The sequence below is a fragment of the Cenococcum geophilum genome (assembly GCF_001692895.1).
Source record: "Cenococcum geophilum 1.58 unplaced genomic scaffold K441scaffold_44, whole genome shotgun sequence".
Lineage (NCBI taxonomy): Eukaryota > Fungi > Ascomycota > Dothideomycetes > Gloniales > Gloniaceae > Cenococcum > Cenococcum geophilum.
Window position 1 is genome coordinate 585,789 of NW_027137602.1, and position 16,869 is coordinate 602,657.

Here is a 16,869-nt window from a genome sequence, read left to right on the forward strand (position 1 = left end):
TCACCTTCAATTTACCAAACTGCAATAAATCGAGCATTAATACATTTAGACAAGGGACCATCATGGCGGTCTTCAACCTGCTCGGTCAACATTAAGCACTGTGCTGGAACCGCATGGCTGTAGCCCACGGTCCCCGCTACTTTCTAGGCACGTTTGCTTCTGGCTATTTCTACTGCCCAGTATCCCGCAAGGCTGTAAGCTCGATCGCATTTGTCGGTCTACACTCGTGCTAGCTAGATTTCTTGATTATTTCTCTGCGCACCCCATCCTTCTTGTTATGTGCTTCTGTTGATCAAGAGCCATAGCTTTATAGTATCTGGTCATAATGGCCACCGTAGCCCCTGGCCCGGATACCAATGAAGCTCCTACTCTGATAGGGCTCACGGCGACCCTGCATCTGATATCTCTCAGTACCTATGGAGCCCGTATGTACACCCGCTCGAGACCTGTGTTGCGTCTTGGATGGGATGACTATTTCATCACTGCAGCGGTTGTAAGTTTAGCCCCAAACATGCTTTTGACGTCCTGCTAAGGAGAATCGATTCAGATCTGTGATATGGTAGAATGGGCCCTTTTGATGACCAGTACGGGCTATGGCTTGGGTCGCCATAACTTCTACATCGCTCCTGGACCGGCCATGCAAGCCGAGAAATTCCTGTTTATCAGCCAACCTCCGTTTGCCTGGGCTCTGGCCTTCACTAAAATCAGCATCGCCTGCATGCTCATTCGCATCCAGCGCAGCCGAAACTGGATGATATTTTTGTACCTGATGGTAATCCTCCAGCTGCTTACGGCTGTTACGATCAATGTCTTCCAATTAACTCTCTGCAATCCCGTCGCAGCGGTATGGGACCCAAGCATCCCAGGAGCGACATGCAAGCCGCCCATAGTGGGTCAGATCAGCATATACGTCACCGCCGCAGTCACTATCCTTACGGACGTTGCATTTTCACTTCTACCTTTAACTTTCATTGTGCGCATTCAACGGCCACTGCGCGAAAAGATTGCGCTATCGTGCATCATGGGCCTTGGCCTCATTGCTAGCTTCGGCTCTATTTTCAAGACGACCCTAGTGAAGCACTATGGAGTTACTGGGGATACCCTGAGGGACGGCATCGGTCTTTCAATATGGAGCGTCATGGAAGTGCAGCTTGGGTGAGTGGACCATCTTCACGTCAAACAACCCGTTGAATCACGTCCTCACATCTTCGCAGTATCATTGCAGCCTGCATACCTTGCCTTAAACAGCTATTCGACAAGGTTCTTGGACGTCTTGGTCTCTTGTCAAGCGCACTCCGTACCAAGCGCTCTGGATATGTGAGCTATGGCGACGGCCAGGGCCACCGACTGAGTACCATGTGCTCAACTACTCAAAATACCAAACTGGGACGGAACAGCTCTACTCAGAGCGACGAGAGTATTCTGCCCTCTACGCGCGGAGTTGGGACCAAAACCGAGAATGCTCAAATCGTAAAGACCACAGAGGTTTCCTTCACTTCTGAAACGGCTAGAGATCGTGCTGAGTTGGAGGGGGACCTCGAATGGCAGCCTAAGAGAGCTTGGACAAAGGAGTGGGTAGATACGAAGGAGTAGATACAAAGGGTAATGCAGAGGCCGATAGAGAGCTGCCGCAGTGCATTCTCGGAAAAAGGGATTGCTTGGGGTATAGCCGATATTACTGGTTTTCGAGACTCAAGGCCGTAGGAGATTGCTCCGTCTGAATAATCGTCTGGATGCAGTCATGAAGCCAAATCCAACCGAATATCGGAGGCTCGGCTGAGCGTGCTGAGTGTTTAACCTATAGAAAGGTCACTTATCCGCTCGCTAAGCGACTGGTTTTAGTAGGTATACACCACCTCGGCGCATCTCGTTATAAGTGCGTGTCGATCAAGCCTTCCACTAGCCGTATATAGATTGATCACCAATATTAAATGGAAATACCCGAGCAACCTCACCTCGTGATTATAAAGCCAAAGAAAATAAGGCTAAAGTATTAATTAACGATTAGGTGCCTCCCCGGTAGAGTAATAAGGCTCTCTTTAGTTTTATATTACTAAATAATATTCGCGATTATTACGCGCTTCCCTTACTAAGGTATGCTTATACGCCTCTATAGGGGATTATATACTTATAAAGGAAAGTTTATACGCCGCTTTAAGGGGTTATATATAAAATAGTAAAGAGTAGGTAATAATTAGAGTAGTATAACAGAACCTTATAGGAAATACTATAATAGGTTCGTTATTAGGCGTTAGGTATATAGATAAAATTAGTAATAATAATAATTAGTGGAGTATATACCTAATAGATTAACTATATTTTAAGAATTACTATAAAAAGAGAACCCCCTTTTATAACGGAGCCTATATAACGGAATCCCCTAAAAGTTATATATTAGGTAAAATAGTAGGTTTTATCTATATTCCGTCTATGTTCTAAAAGATATAGTTACAGTCGCTTCGGAAAAGGATGGGTTTATGTTAGAAACCATGATTAAGTACAGAAATTTATCGAATCCTTACCTGTTTAAACCACTTTTCTGTACCCGCGCATGACACCACCCATCCTCTATACCAATACATCGCCGTTTAGAGTCTTTAAATTTTAGGAGTTTATTACCAAAAATGCGCGTTAAGCTAGTAAATATTACGGCCTTCGTTCTTTCTAGCTTAATTAATTAACTATTATTATTACATTAAGTCTAAAGGATCCTATAATACCTAAAGAAGTTAATAACGCAGACAAATGGCGTAAAGTAGGGGGAATAATAGAGACACAATTAAAGTACGCGAGGAAGGCTTTTTGGGTTAATCTTATAGTCAAATATAAGACCGCTGCTGCGCCTTTTAACGCGTTTACTAAAGCTAGAGATGCTAAAATTACTGCGGCTGTTAATGCGCGTGTTAAGGCAGCGCTTTAAGCAGTAGGTCTTTTAACTAAAACAGCGGCCGGTAAGGAAGTAGGGTCCTCTAATAAGAATTACAAAGGTATAGTGGAGGAAGTTATTAGCAAAAAGAAGAGATTAACTACTACTAAAATATAGAAAGAGGCTGCTAAATGATATAATTGTATAGAAGCTAAAGGCAAATATCTATACCTACTACTTAAACGTCATTACTGCCTTTAACAGTACTGTAAGAATAAAAAGCACGGCGTTATATACTGTCTTAAATTTATATTAAAGCACTACCTATTATAATCTTACTACTAGGCGCGCTAGTTAGAAGCAATTAAATAAAAAAAGGCCACGTTTAACATACTAGATCTACCGCTATTATTAAAGATTAGGTATAGTAAACGTATATAGGATAGGGAGGATAAAAAAGATATAAAGTTGGACAGCTATAAGCACTATTAAAGTAACTCTAGCAGCATAAATAAATTAATAAGCTTCCCCTTAAGACGACGACGGCGATAAGGAGAGGCTTATACTATAATTATATAATTACCAGCCAATCCTATTCTGCAGTAAGACTAATTAGTAGCGGTAATGGTTTTAATAAACTAAATACAGTAGTAGAACTAGTAGATGTTATAATAGGTATAGAATGCTATATAGGCGGCAATGCCTCCTTTTATACAACCAACTATTGCTAATAGTTATTTTATAGTGGACCCTATACCAAATATAAGATCCTTATTAGTGCCGTTATTATAAAGCGCTCTATTAGTTCTAGCTTTATCTTCTAAAATGCCTACCTATTACTATCTACCCCTAACTATACCTACAAGCCTACTACCTAGTAGCCCCGCCCGCAGCGATATTAAACAATTAAATAGTAAGCTTAGCGCCTTTACTAAATAGCTATAAAGCCACTACCCAGTTATTGCTAACGCCTTTACTAAAGTGGAGTTAATTTTAATTAAGGAGGACTATAACTTTAAGTTACTTAAGCATGCGCTACTTAATAGTAGTATGGGTTATACAAAGCTATATAGGATTAGTTTAATATATAGGCTTATTAATTACATAGTAAACTACTTAGAAGACTTTAAAATAAATTAGCGACGTTATAATGCTATAGTAGAGGCCTTACTTAACGTCTTAATTAGTAAGCATTCTATATAGATATATTATAAAAGACCAGACCTTAACCTTTTTATACTACCTCTTAATTACTGCCTATAAGAAATGGCCTTTTGCCCTCTTATTAAATCCTTATTACTCTACCGCGTGGCTTAAAAAGTTACTAAAGTTATTCTATAGTTTAGCTTTAAATTAATAAGTACGTAGTTACTGCTTTAAGTTATAAAAAGAAGCTTTAATTAGATTAAAATCGGGTAAGTAAGGAGGAAGATATTTAAGCCTAATACTAGTAGTATTATAGAGGCGTTAAACTTCCTAGGTTTAAGTAAATAATAGTATTAGGTACCTATCCTTTATAGATACTACGTACCTTATTATAATAGATTAACGTATTATCTATTACTAGAACTAAATAAGGCTGTAAATAAAGCTGCATATAAGTAAAAACCTCGTTCTTTATCCACTTAATAAACATTAGCCCGTTAATAGCGCCCTAGTATATTAACTAGCCAGGTATATAGCCCTAATAGGTATACGCTGGTAGTAGGCTCTATCTTTTAGATCTCTTTAATTCCGATATTTCTTTAGTAGGCTTATTAATTAGCGCCTATCTATACTTCCTATTTATCGTCTTTTTATTATAAGCTGATTTATTAATAAAGATAAACTAATTGTGTTTATAGCTATAGATTTAAATAATCTAGTTGTCCTTTAGGCCTAGGTTACGCTATTATATAATTATCCTTATAACCTTTCTACTCTATTTTCTTCGCTTTAATCTAGCTAATAGTGTACTTTATGCTACTATTATATTATATTCGTCGTATAAAAACCAGAGTATTTCTTTAAAATAGGTATCTAGGCTATATAAGAGGTATTTAAGGAGGCCCTAATTAGTACGCGTTTATTAGTAAAATTAATATTAATATTACCACCTAACGTTATATATCTAGAGCTTTATCTATAAGCAGTAGTGGCCTACCATTCCCCCTAATCGGTGGATTAATCTAGCTATACCTCCTTAAATTCGCCCTTTAACGTTAAAGAGTAGAATAAGGAACGCGGGTCTTAACTTCTATATAGAAATTGTCGCAGCTAAGGTCAATTAGAGCTTATATAATTAACTTCTGTTTAGTTAACCAAGCAGGATTACCCATAGCTTTAAAAAATAGGTGATGGCGATGTGTTAGTATGGAGGATAGGTAGTATCATGCGCGGGTATAGAAAAGTGGTTCAAACAGGTAAGGATTCGGTAAATTTCTGTACTTGATTATGGTTTCTAATATAAACCCATCCTTTTCCAAAGCGACTGTAGATAGATAGGGGGTAAAGGGTTTTACTAGCGTCTTAAAAGGATTATATAGGGAGCTAGTTCTCTTCTAAAGAAGAACTAGCAATTAGTCTCTAAATAGAAGAGGTTAGAAAGCATTTGTCCTTTATTAAGTAAAGCTTATTCTACTTACCTATAACTCTTATTTTATACTATTAATTAAATAATTATATATTCTAGTTAGACTAGCCTCTTATAATTTTAATCGCTTATAATCCATTACGGAGGGAATTTACGGCTATTAATTGATAATAATAGGCTATACCTCCTTACCCCCTAAAATAACGCCTGTACCGTAAAAGGCTAATAAAGTCTTCCTAGAAAAGCGTATCCCCTCTACTTATAAAGGAGTAGACTAGGAAGCTACGGCTAGTCTATCTAACCTTACAAGACCTTTAAAAACAATTACCGCTAGGGAGTTATTAAAGCGGTCACTATATGAGACCCTATAAAAAATAAAGGAGTTAGAGATGTAATTAAAATAAGTATATTAAAACTACTAAGAATAATTATAAGGACAATTAGGAGAAGTATAGACACCCTAGACACGAAGCGGGCTTAAAGGGGTAACACTATACTATACTATAACGTTAGGAAAACCTAAATTCCGTATAAAGGAACCTAATAAGTATAATAGTAATAGTCTTTAGAACTATAATTATTTTATCTATTAATATAAAACTAAGTTTTAGCTAGACCTAAAACGTTACTCTAATGAGTATAATTAGATACTAATTGCTTCTACCTTTCTATGTAGCACTATTAAGAGTTTATAAACACGCTATAAGAAGAAACTTACTATGCCCCTTAAATTTAGCGAACTTAAGTCCTAGTTGGTTAATTAGGTCCAAGACCCTACTAATTAAAGGATGGATTATAACTAGTAATACTATAACGCTAAATAGCAAGAAGGCTAAAGTATAGTCTAGTTTATAAACTACTTAAAAGAGCTAAAAAATAATATACCCTACTTGAACCTATGGGATAACGCTATATAACTTTACTAGCTACTTACTAAGTTATAACTTAAGATTTAACAGGCTATATAAGAGAAGGGTAAAATTCTTACCTTTTAAGAAAAGCTTATCTCTAAAGCTATTTAGATTAAGAATACTAAAAGAAACTCTTTAGGTAAGTAAAAGGAATAAGATACTAATAATAAAGAGCGTAAAACTAAACCTAGCTTTAAGAATAGGGGTAGATTCTAACCTAACCGCTTTATAGAAAAATAATATAAGCAGGCTTCGCAGCCCTAGAGTAACGCTAGTTAACCCTAAAATAATAATAGGCAGAAACCTAATCTAAATAAGTTACGCGTCTATTATAACTGTGGGAAAAAGGGCTATATAAAGTACTTCTGCTAGTAAAAGTAGTAAGAGTTAGCTTAATTGGGAAAAGAGAGAGCCTAGTAGATCTTTACTTCCTTATACTAGGCTAGCAAGAGAAGAAGGAAGTAAGCTACTATATAGTTATTTCTATCTCCCTTTAAGTTAATAATAAATAGGTAATATAAGACTGCCTTATAGACAGCGGCGTGACCATAAGGTTTATCTCTTAACTACTAGTAAAAGAATTAGATTTAGACCTTAGCGGCTTATAAGTACGCACTGTTTAAAGCATTAGAGGCTACTAGATTCTATATTATAGGGAGTAGACTTTTCCCGTAGCTAGCTAGGACCGTGATAGTTAATAGGATATATAGGAGATACGCTTTTACGCCGCAGAAATTAAGGAGTATAACCTTATTTTAGGATACCTATAGCTTTAATAAGTTAATCCAGATATATTAAAAGACTTTTTTAAGCTACGTATAAGAAGAAGGGTAGGTATATACTATGTATACAATTTTTAATACCAAGAATAGGGATATAGGTATTTATTTTTGGATATCTGGCTATATATAGTTAAAGAACTAGAGATTCTATAGGAATATATAGACTTAGAGAATATTTCTAATAAAAAGGCCGCACAAATCTTACTTAACCCTATATTAGTTAAGCATAAAATAGATATAGGAGATAAGCAACCTCCTTTTGGACTACTATATAACCTATTAAAAAATAAGCTAGCAGTATTACGTTAATATATAGTTGACAATCTTTAGAAAGGATATATTTAGCCTTTTATAAGCCTAGTAAGGGCATTACTAAGCCTTAATATTTCTAGGGCCTTTAACCGAGTCTTCTATAAAAGAATAATCTATAATATAAAGGCCCAGGCCGTACCTAACTAGATAGTAGGTTTTATAAGGTCCTTCCTTTAAGATTAAATAATAAGGCTCTTAATTAGGGGCTATATAGCGTAAATAATATAGATAAACACTAGTATACCCTAAGGTTTAGCACTATTACCAATTCTATTTCTTTTTTTCGCCTATATACCTTTACCAGAGCTATAAGGGGGTACTACTACAGCGTTTAGGTTCGTTAATAACTCTAATATACTAATATATAGTAAGACCATGGAGGAGAACTGTAAAGCCCTAGAGAGGGCGTATAAAGTATATATAATATAGGCACGCCAGTACGGGGTAGTATTTACCCCTAAAAAGTATTACCTTATTTACTTTATAAGGAACCATAAGAAGTTTAATATAAAGGCTATAGTTAATATATATAGCTTTATAGAGGGCTAGTTAGTAACCTACGTATACTAAGGGTATAGGTTAACTTAAAGCTTAAATAGGGACCGTATATTAACATTATTAAGGTAAAGACGGTTACCTAAATGGCCGTACTAACCTGGCTTATGGCCTTTATATAGGGCGCCTCCTTCTAAAAGGCGCGGACAATATACTCCGCCGTAGTCTGGCTAGTTATCTTATATAAATATAGTACCTAATACTCGCTACCGGAGTAAATAAAGCCTAAGGAGATAAGTAAAACTAAGCTGTATTAACTAGACGTAGTGTAAAACCTATACCTTTGCACTATTGCGGGGGCGTATAAATTAACGCTAATAGTAGTACTAGAGTATAAGATGGGGTTTCCGCCACTCTAGATATACTTTAAAAAGCTAGCTATAGCCTACGCGGAGAGGATATAGGAGGGGTTAGTAAGAGAGTATATTAAGAGGGAATGTAATACTATACGGGCTATAATAGCCTACTAGTACTAGCTCCGGCCTAGAATAAAGCTAGTAATACGGCCTACTAGACGGGGTAAGCTTAAGAGGATAGCGGCTACTATCTTAGGGATAGATAATCGGCTAGCAAATCTATTTAAAGCCTAGTATAGGAAGAGCAGAAGGGCCAAGGTATAAGAGGTATTTAAAAAGCGGTGGAAAAGGGAGTAGGGAAAATACTAGAGCCTACTTACCTATTATATAACGGCCTAGGCTAAGCCATGGAGTAAAAAGGTCTTTAAACACTATGCGAGGCTTACTAAAGTAGGGAGCACAATTAATACGCTACTTAGAACTAAGTATATAGGGCTTAATAGATACCTCTACTACTAAAAAGTACTAGGGTACCTAACTCCGGCCTACCTATATGGCTATAACTAACAATTAATAATATATATAGTAGTGTTCTGCCCTAGGTATACCGCTAGCTAAGCGGAAATATATTACTATACTAGAACGTCCTTATATAGAGTGCTCTTAGCTAAGCTAAAAGCTACTAAGGTGGTTATAGACTAGTTTATATAAATAACCCTCCTACTATACCTCTTATTAGTAATAGAGCTAACTAGGGCAATAGGGAAAGGAGGCTAAGAAGTGCTCTAAAAGGGGGAGAACTGTAGAGTATAGCAAGCTATAGCAATATGGCGGTAATATGGCGGCAATTTACTAAATATGTCGGCAATTTGCTAAATATAGTAAAATACTACAGGTATAGTAGAATCTAGTAAAATCTAGTAGAACTTAGTAATGTAATAGAATTTAGCAGAACTTAATAATTGGTAAGCTAATAGAAGTTAACAGAATTTAGCAAGTTAGTAGAATTTAATAGAATTTGGCGAGCTAGCAGAATTTAATAGAATTTTAGTAAGTTAGCAGAATTTAATAGAATTTAGTAAGTTAGTAGAATTTAATAGAAATAGTAACTTAGTAGAACTTGGCAGAATCTAGTAAGTAATATACCCTAATACTAGCACTATTATAGCTATAGAGCCGCGCAGAACAATATAATAATATAGTTAGTGGTTATATGTTATATATTAAACCCCTATAAACCCCCTTTTATTCCCCCCTAAAATTCTATACTACTAGCCTACGCCCTACCTAAATAACTAAAGCAGCTAGGAACAAAATCTAAGCCCTAGCTATATACCCCGCTAGATAAACCTAAAAGGATATATTAAGATAGCCTTTCTATAGCGCCTTAAAGAGACGTTTACTTATACTTAGTAGCCACTAATTATAAGAGAGGCTATATAGGCCGTATAATAGAAGAAGGAAAGGTTTTATCTGGCCTAGCTATATGGTTTCCCTCTTATATATGCATATATATATATATATATATATATATATACCTATATAAACCCGCTATATAGACCCTAACGGAAACCGTAATAGCGTAATTAAATATCTTATCTTATCTTATAGCTATTATATCCTATATTAATATTTTTATATTTTAGACCTTTTCTTTAAGTCTTTATTAATATTATACTATTAGCGCCTTAGCGTTCTACTTAATTTATACTACTAGCGTTTAAAACTATATTATATACTCTATTGCTAATATTTATTATATAGTTAAACCCCCTTAATACGATATGGGGTATATAACGATATCCTCTATATTACAATCTACACCCCTTAATTAAGCCTTTTTGGTATAATATTACGATAATCTAACTTTTAATAATATTGTTAAGGTAGCTTTACCAAAATCGTTACAACTAGATAAGATTTTGTATGGGGAGAGTCCTATTTAGCCCATATAGTAAGTGTCTTATACCCTTTTAAGGTAGTTAGCCTCCCTTTTTCTGCTTATTAACGTATTACGTGACTATTTAGTATAACAATACCCTTAGTATTACGATATGCTCGGCTGCAAAAACGGTATTGTATTAAAGAGGTTTTACTATACTAGTTTATATAGCTTTCTTTTAGCTATTATAACTACTTCTAGATCTCTATATATTTATTAAATATATTTATAAATTCTTCTTAGCCTAAGAATATATACTTAACCTCTAGGTTAGTAGTTATTTATCACGGAACCCCACTATAGGGGCCTCTATAGGAGAACCCCATGCTTTTATATACACCTCGCGTACAGCTTATATTAGCTACGCGTAGGTATATTACCTCCTTACGCCCTTAACCCTTATAATTAATTGCGTAACGTCTTATAGACTCCTTAAATACATACGCTCTATAGCCACTACCCACGTCCCATAATATTACGTTACGCCTTTTTTACTACTAATATTTAGCCTATAACTAATTCTACGTCTTTGTAATACTATAGGCGCTGCTAAAAGTAGCGTATCTATAAGTTACTCTACTCTATACTCCTAAGGAACCTATAATAGTAAGATAATATTCCTTACTAGCTATTATATTAAACTTAAAGAATAATCTAATACCTATACTTAACCTACGCCGCCAATTAACCCTAGAAGAATTTAACTTATTAGCCCTAGCCTTAACCCCTAAAGGGAAGCCTAGTAGCTTAAAAGATTACAACGACCTTAATAAGGTAGATATTAATAATGTTTTATCCGTTATTAACTATATAACTATAGATAAGTAAGCGGAAAAGCTATTACCTATTAAAATTAAAATATAAGACGCCGAGACGTTTGTAAAAAAGGTAGTATAAAAACCTGATAAATACTACCGCCTTTTATAGAACTACTACTTAAAGCTTATATAAGCTAAAATGCATACTGCCTAAGATTGTAATATTATCTAAGACCTGTAAGCTTATAAGGCGCTCGCCGATAATACACGATAAGAGACTAAAGACAACCTCTGTGTGTCTAAACGCGACATCTAATAGTTAAAGGGGGCTAAGATTATACTTATTGCTATAGTTACTAAAAAAGACGGCATAATTAAATACTTATAATCTTAGCTTAATAAGCATATTTATAATAACGCTAGATACCTCTTTACTATATATAACGCTACCTAAGTCTCTACGCCTTTAGCAACTTTACCTACTTAATGCTTAACGGAGGGTTAGCGCTAAGCAGCTTTACTTAATAGGAACCGCTACTAAAGTAGTAATAATAAAAGCTATAATAATTAAATCTAAGCTGCTACTGTAGGGTTTAATATATATTATTTTAATCCACTAGTCTTTTAGGGAGACTATAAGGAATATAGCTACTAGAAGATATAAATCCGCAAGAAACTAACTTAGAGTACTTACCTTTTTCCTATAGAAGATATTAAGATTAGTTATATTATTAGGCGAATAAAGGGTATACTATTTAATAGACTCTTCGCCTAATAGGAGACTAATAGCCCCTAGAAGTGGTAGTCCTACTAAGAAGTCCTTAATAATCTTAACCTAATATACTATAACTATAACCTATTAGCCACTAGCCGAGCTAAACTACATACCCTAAAGATAAACCCTACTAAATTATTTAACAAATTTTATATTAAATTCTAGGAATATACCGGAGCCCTCGCCTAAGATAATACTAAAGACTAAATATAACGGAGCCTTATAGCAGGAACTACGGTGGACTCGTTAATAGGCTAGGTATATAGGTATTGCAAGTAAGTCAACAACGTAATAATAACTAGTGGAGTGGTTACCCAACAGATTAACTCTAATTATATTCTAAGAATCACTATAAGGAAGGAACTATCTAGGTAGGGACTAAGGGTCCTTAAATACACAATCGTACTCCTATAAAATCCTTCTTATATATAAAGTACGCAGTATACATAAGGTATATAAGTTCCTCCTGTTCTTCTCGTTCCTTATATAGCACCTTATATAACCTTAGTTACCATTCCTCGTTATATAGTTCCATGGGTTCTATCCTAGATTATGCCTATATTAACTAACTAGCTTCTTCTAACTCTTCTCTAAGTAGTTATAATATTGTACTTAAAGCGTTTATAACACCATCTTCCTCCTTTCTATCTTCGTCCTTAAAGATACCTAATATCTCTAAGTCGTTTACTAGAGGTATAATATCCATCTAATTAATTTAGTTAATATTGTTACTTATAATACCTAAAGCCTCTTCTTCTTTATACGCGCAACGTCGCGCTTATACCATTACTGCGATATTATCTCTTAGTAAGATAATACCATCTCCGTATTCTTATTATGCGAAAGAGGGGTTAGTCTATATTGCGTTAGCAAGTCCTTTATCTTAGCAGCCCTCTTCCTATACAGAGTGCACTAAAGCAAACGTTTAATCGTCTTATAATATTCGCTTTACCTCTAACGCTAAGTATACGCGTCTTATAACTCTTAATAGTCTCTAAATTCCCTAAGTAATTTATTATAGGGTCTTATGTTTAATTTACTGCTGCGAAGCTTAATGGCGATCTAGCGTAGGCCCTAGCTAAGCTTAAGTGTTCCTATAATACGGAACAGAAGGCCCTAAATACTTAGATTGCTACCTCTACTTATTTACTTCGTCTTAAGAAGGTATATAAGAAGGTTTATTCTAAGGAGTGGAAACTTATAAAATAAGGTTTACAGGAACTTAGTAATAAAAAAACGGATTCTCTTCTAATAGAGAAGGAAACAACTCTAAGTAGTTCGGCAGTCGCTCTTCCTAGGTCCCCCTTAGGTAACTCGTTCTTTAGCGATTTCTCTTTATTAATATTACCTAACCTTTTCTCTTCCGATACTTCTATACCTTTCCTATAGCATTTTTTAGGTTCTTTAGTAGCTCCTAGGTAGTCTCATTATAGCCTATCCACTTTACTTCGTACTATATTTTATCGTCTACATCCTTATAACTAACGATCTTTAAAACTTACTATTTATCTTCCTCTTATCCTCTATATATATCTACTTTATAAACCAATAGCTTAATATTCCCGTATACTAGCTCTAGTATTACAATATACTATATAGGGTAGATCTTTATCCTAGCTAGTAGGTTCAACTTAAATATAACTAATAAAATTTTCTATATAATTTTAAAAGGTCCTAGTCTAACATAGTCTAACTTCTTACTTAGTCGTTAACTCTTAAAATTTTTATATAGTAGCCACACTTTATCTCCCTCCTTAAGATCTAGTCCCTCAGATCTCTTAGCATTGTAGTACTTTTTTATCCTTTGCTATACTACCTTAGCTGTTTCCGTAAGGTCTACATAAAGATTTATTAAACTCTTTATTCTTTACTTAGCTGTACTACTTATCTTCTTTGCTTAATATAGCAATAATAAGGTCCTTGGCTTATATCCGTAATTTACCTTAAATAATAACGTGCCTATTCCTTCTTATAGTGTTATATTATATATAAACTGTATAACTAGTAATAGTAATACCTAATTATTCTGTATATAATTAATATAATACCTTAAATATTATTCTAGTATTTAATTCAATCTTTCCATTTAACCGTCTATTTGTAAATAATATATAGTAAAAGTTACTGCTTAAATTTCTTGCTCCGTTAAGAACACTTCCTAAAATACTACTATAAATCTTAAATCTCTATCCGATATAATCTTGCTTAGTACTCTATATCTTATAAATACTTCTTTAATATAGATTTTAGCAATATCTTCCGCTAATATTTCTTCTAAATATACTATAAAGTATCCCTACTTTATAAGCTTATTTACTATTACTAAGATTATATTATAATCTTATCCGGTAATAGGATCTTTTAACTTTAGTAACTTAATAATAAAGTCCTATAATATAACCTCCTATAGTCTCTCTAGTATTTCAATAGGTTATAGCTCTCTATATAGCTTATACCTTATTAGTTTATTCCTTTAGCAATCTAGATATTCTTTTATAACTTACCTAGCTAGTCCCTAGATTCCATTAATAATATACTCCTCTTAAAGTCTTAATACTAAGCCTATAGCTCCATTATATCCTTAAGTTAGTCCTTTATAAAATAACTCAACAAACTCCTTTATAATAGATCTTAGTACATATATTACTTCTTAATTTTCGTACTACTCTAAGTCTAGATCCTCTATTTATACATTTAGGATTTTTTATATCTAATTACTTTCTAATAATTCATAGGTCTTCTCTTCTTATATTACTATAATCTTTAAATAATTATACCTAATTAATTTATCTATATCCCTTCGCAATAAAGCCCCTAATGGCTTTTTATTATTTTATAGTTTAGCCTTCCTACTTAGAGCGTCTACTTATGCATTCTCTATACCCTTAGTATACTAAATCTCAAAATAATATTCTATAAGCATCTCCGCCCATCTAACCTATCTATAATTAAGTTCTTTCGTTATTAGGAACCCCGTTAGGTTCTTATAATCCATCTTAACTATAAATAGTTTTTCTATACCTTGCAAGAATAACCTCTATTTTTTTTAGTGCTGCAACTATACCTAATAACTCCTTATTATAGATGTCATAGTTTAGTTCCGGTAGTATTATCTTTTAACTATAGTATACTACTAGGTACTATCTATCTTTATATTTCTATAGAAAGCACGCTCCTAGTATATAGTCTAATATATCTATTTTAACCACTATCTCTAACTATAGTTAATATATTTTAAGAACTGGCTCCTAGGTAAACAACTATTTAACTTTCTTAAACAGTTTCTTTTATTCCTCTCCCCATGCCTATAGTTTTTCCTTCTTTATTAATCTTATAAGTGGCTTAATATCCTTTAACTATTAAGCTATAAACCTTTTACAGTAGTTATAGAACCCTAAAAATAACCTTAACTATGTTACATTTTCTAGTTCTTACTAATTCACTATAGCCTTAATCTTCTTTAGATCTATACTAAGTTGGCCTAGTTTAATAATAAATCTAACAAAATCTGTCTTCCTAGTAAAGAACTCGCATTTCTTAATTACTACTAGCATCTGTTCTTCTTATAGTCTCTTTAAGACCTATTTAACGTATTCTCCGTGTTCTTCCTTACTTATTAAATAAATAATAATATTGTTAAGGTATACCATAACAAATTAATTTAAGTATTCTCTTAATACATTATTAATACGCTTTTAAAATGTTACTAATGCGTTTATAAGCCCAAATTATATAACTAGTAGTTTATACAGTCCTTCCTTTAACCTAAAGGCTACCTTTTATTTGTCGCCTTCCTTAATTCTAATCTAATAGTACGCCCATCTTAGATCTATCTTTATAAAGATTTACGCGTTACTAATCCTATCTTAGATTTCGCTAATTAAGGGTAAAGGATACCTATCCTTTCTAGTAATGCTGTTTAACTATTTATAGTTAATACATAGCCTAAGTTTTCTATTCTTCTTTAGTATAAATAGTACTGGATATTCCGCTAATAACTGCAATAGTCTAATATATCCTTTTTAAAGATTTTCCTAAACAAACTCCTTAAGTGCCTATAACTCTTTTTCTGTTAACTTATAAGTTAGGTAGAACCTTAGACTTATTCCTAGTTCTAGCTCTATCTTATAGTCCTATACTATATAATCTAACAGCTTTTCGCTTTCTAGTAACTATAGCTTCTTGCTATACTTATAGTATCTCTTTAGTATATAGCTTAATCCTTAATTAGTCTCCTTATATATCGCTCCGACTTAGTACTATACTAACTTAGTTTATTATTATATCTTACGTTATTGTATATCTCTAATATTAACCTAACCTATAATCCAATTAATCTTTAAATTATATTTCTATAACTAAGGCATTCCTAATACTGCCTTATTATTCCCTAATAGTAATATATTAAAAGACATCTTAACTTATCTCCCTTTAATAGTTATCTAAATTGGTCCTATTTTGAGATTAATAATGCCTCCTCTATAGGCTATTAAATCTCCTAAAATTATTACTAATAGATAAGGGTGCTCTTTTTGCCTATATAGTAACCCCATTCTTTTAACTACTATTAGTAAGATATGGTTCCGTATTACTCCACTATCTACTAACGCTTTAAACTATTAATCTTGCCAATTAACTCTTAGGTTTAGGTATCGTCCTTAAATTCCTTTAAAGGTCTAAGGCTTTACCACTAGCTCCCTCTAATCCTATAGGCCTCTACTTTTCCTAACTATTAGCTACTTAATCCTATTATACTTAGCTTATTCTTTAGCTAATACCTAGTTCGCTTTTTGTCTTTAATATACTATAGACAGGTATTTTCTAAATATTCCCACTATTATTATCTATCTAAGTATTCTTCTATAAGGAATCTTCCTAGTTAAAGTATTAAATCTTCTTCCTTTTAGACTTCTGCTAGATACTAGCTGTGTATATACTTAGCATTTCTATACTATTATTCATCTATTATCCAGTATATCCTTATAGGGTATTTCCAGTTCTTTTCCTTTGGATTCTTATACATCTTACACATATTATCTACGCATACAATCTATAATAGTATATAGTATACTAAGTGTTTTAGGTTAACTCTTAACTCGT

At 33.6% G+C, this 16,869-nt stretch overlaps 1 protein-coding gene across 1 annotated transcript; it reads left to right on the forward strand.

The window, feature by feature from the left end:
* Positions 1 to 31: 31 nt before the first annotated feature.
* On the forward strand, positions 32 to 1,907 carry K441DRAFT_617233 (uncharacterized protein). Its single transcript, XM_067645784.1, has 3 exons — positions 32 to 493; positions 548 to 1,155; positions 1,215 to 1,907. Exons 1-3 carry the CDS (start codon positions 326 to 328, stop codon positions 1,591 to 1,593), a joined length of 1,155 nt encoding a protein of 384 aa, XP_067500344.1. The 5' UTR covers positions 32 to 325; the 3' UTR covers positions 1,594 to 1,907.
* Positions 1,908 to 16,869: the final 14,962 nt, after the last annotated feature.

Bases quoted from the DNA above. Each gene is read 5' to 3' on its own strand.
- K441DRAFT_617233 (XM_067645784.1), top strand. From the start codon at position 326: ATGGCCACCGTAGCCCCTGGCCCGGATACCAATGAAGCTCCTACTCTG. The intron at 494-547 runs GTAAGTTTAGCC...GAATCGATTCAG, and splicing joins ATTTCATCACTGCAGCGGTT to ATCTGTGATATGGTAGAATG. The intron at 1,156-1,214 runs GTGAGTGGACCA...ACATCTTCGCAG, and splicing joins GTCATGGAAGTGCAGCTTGG to TATCATTGCAGCCTGCATAC.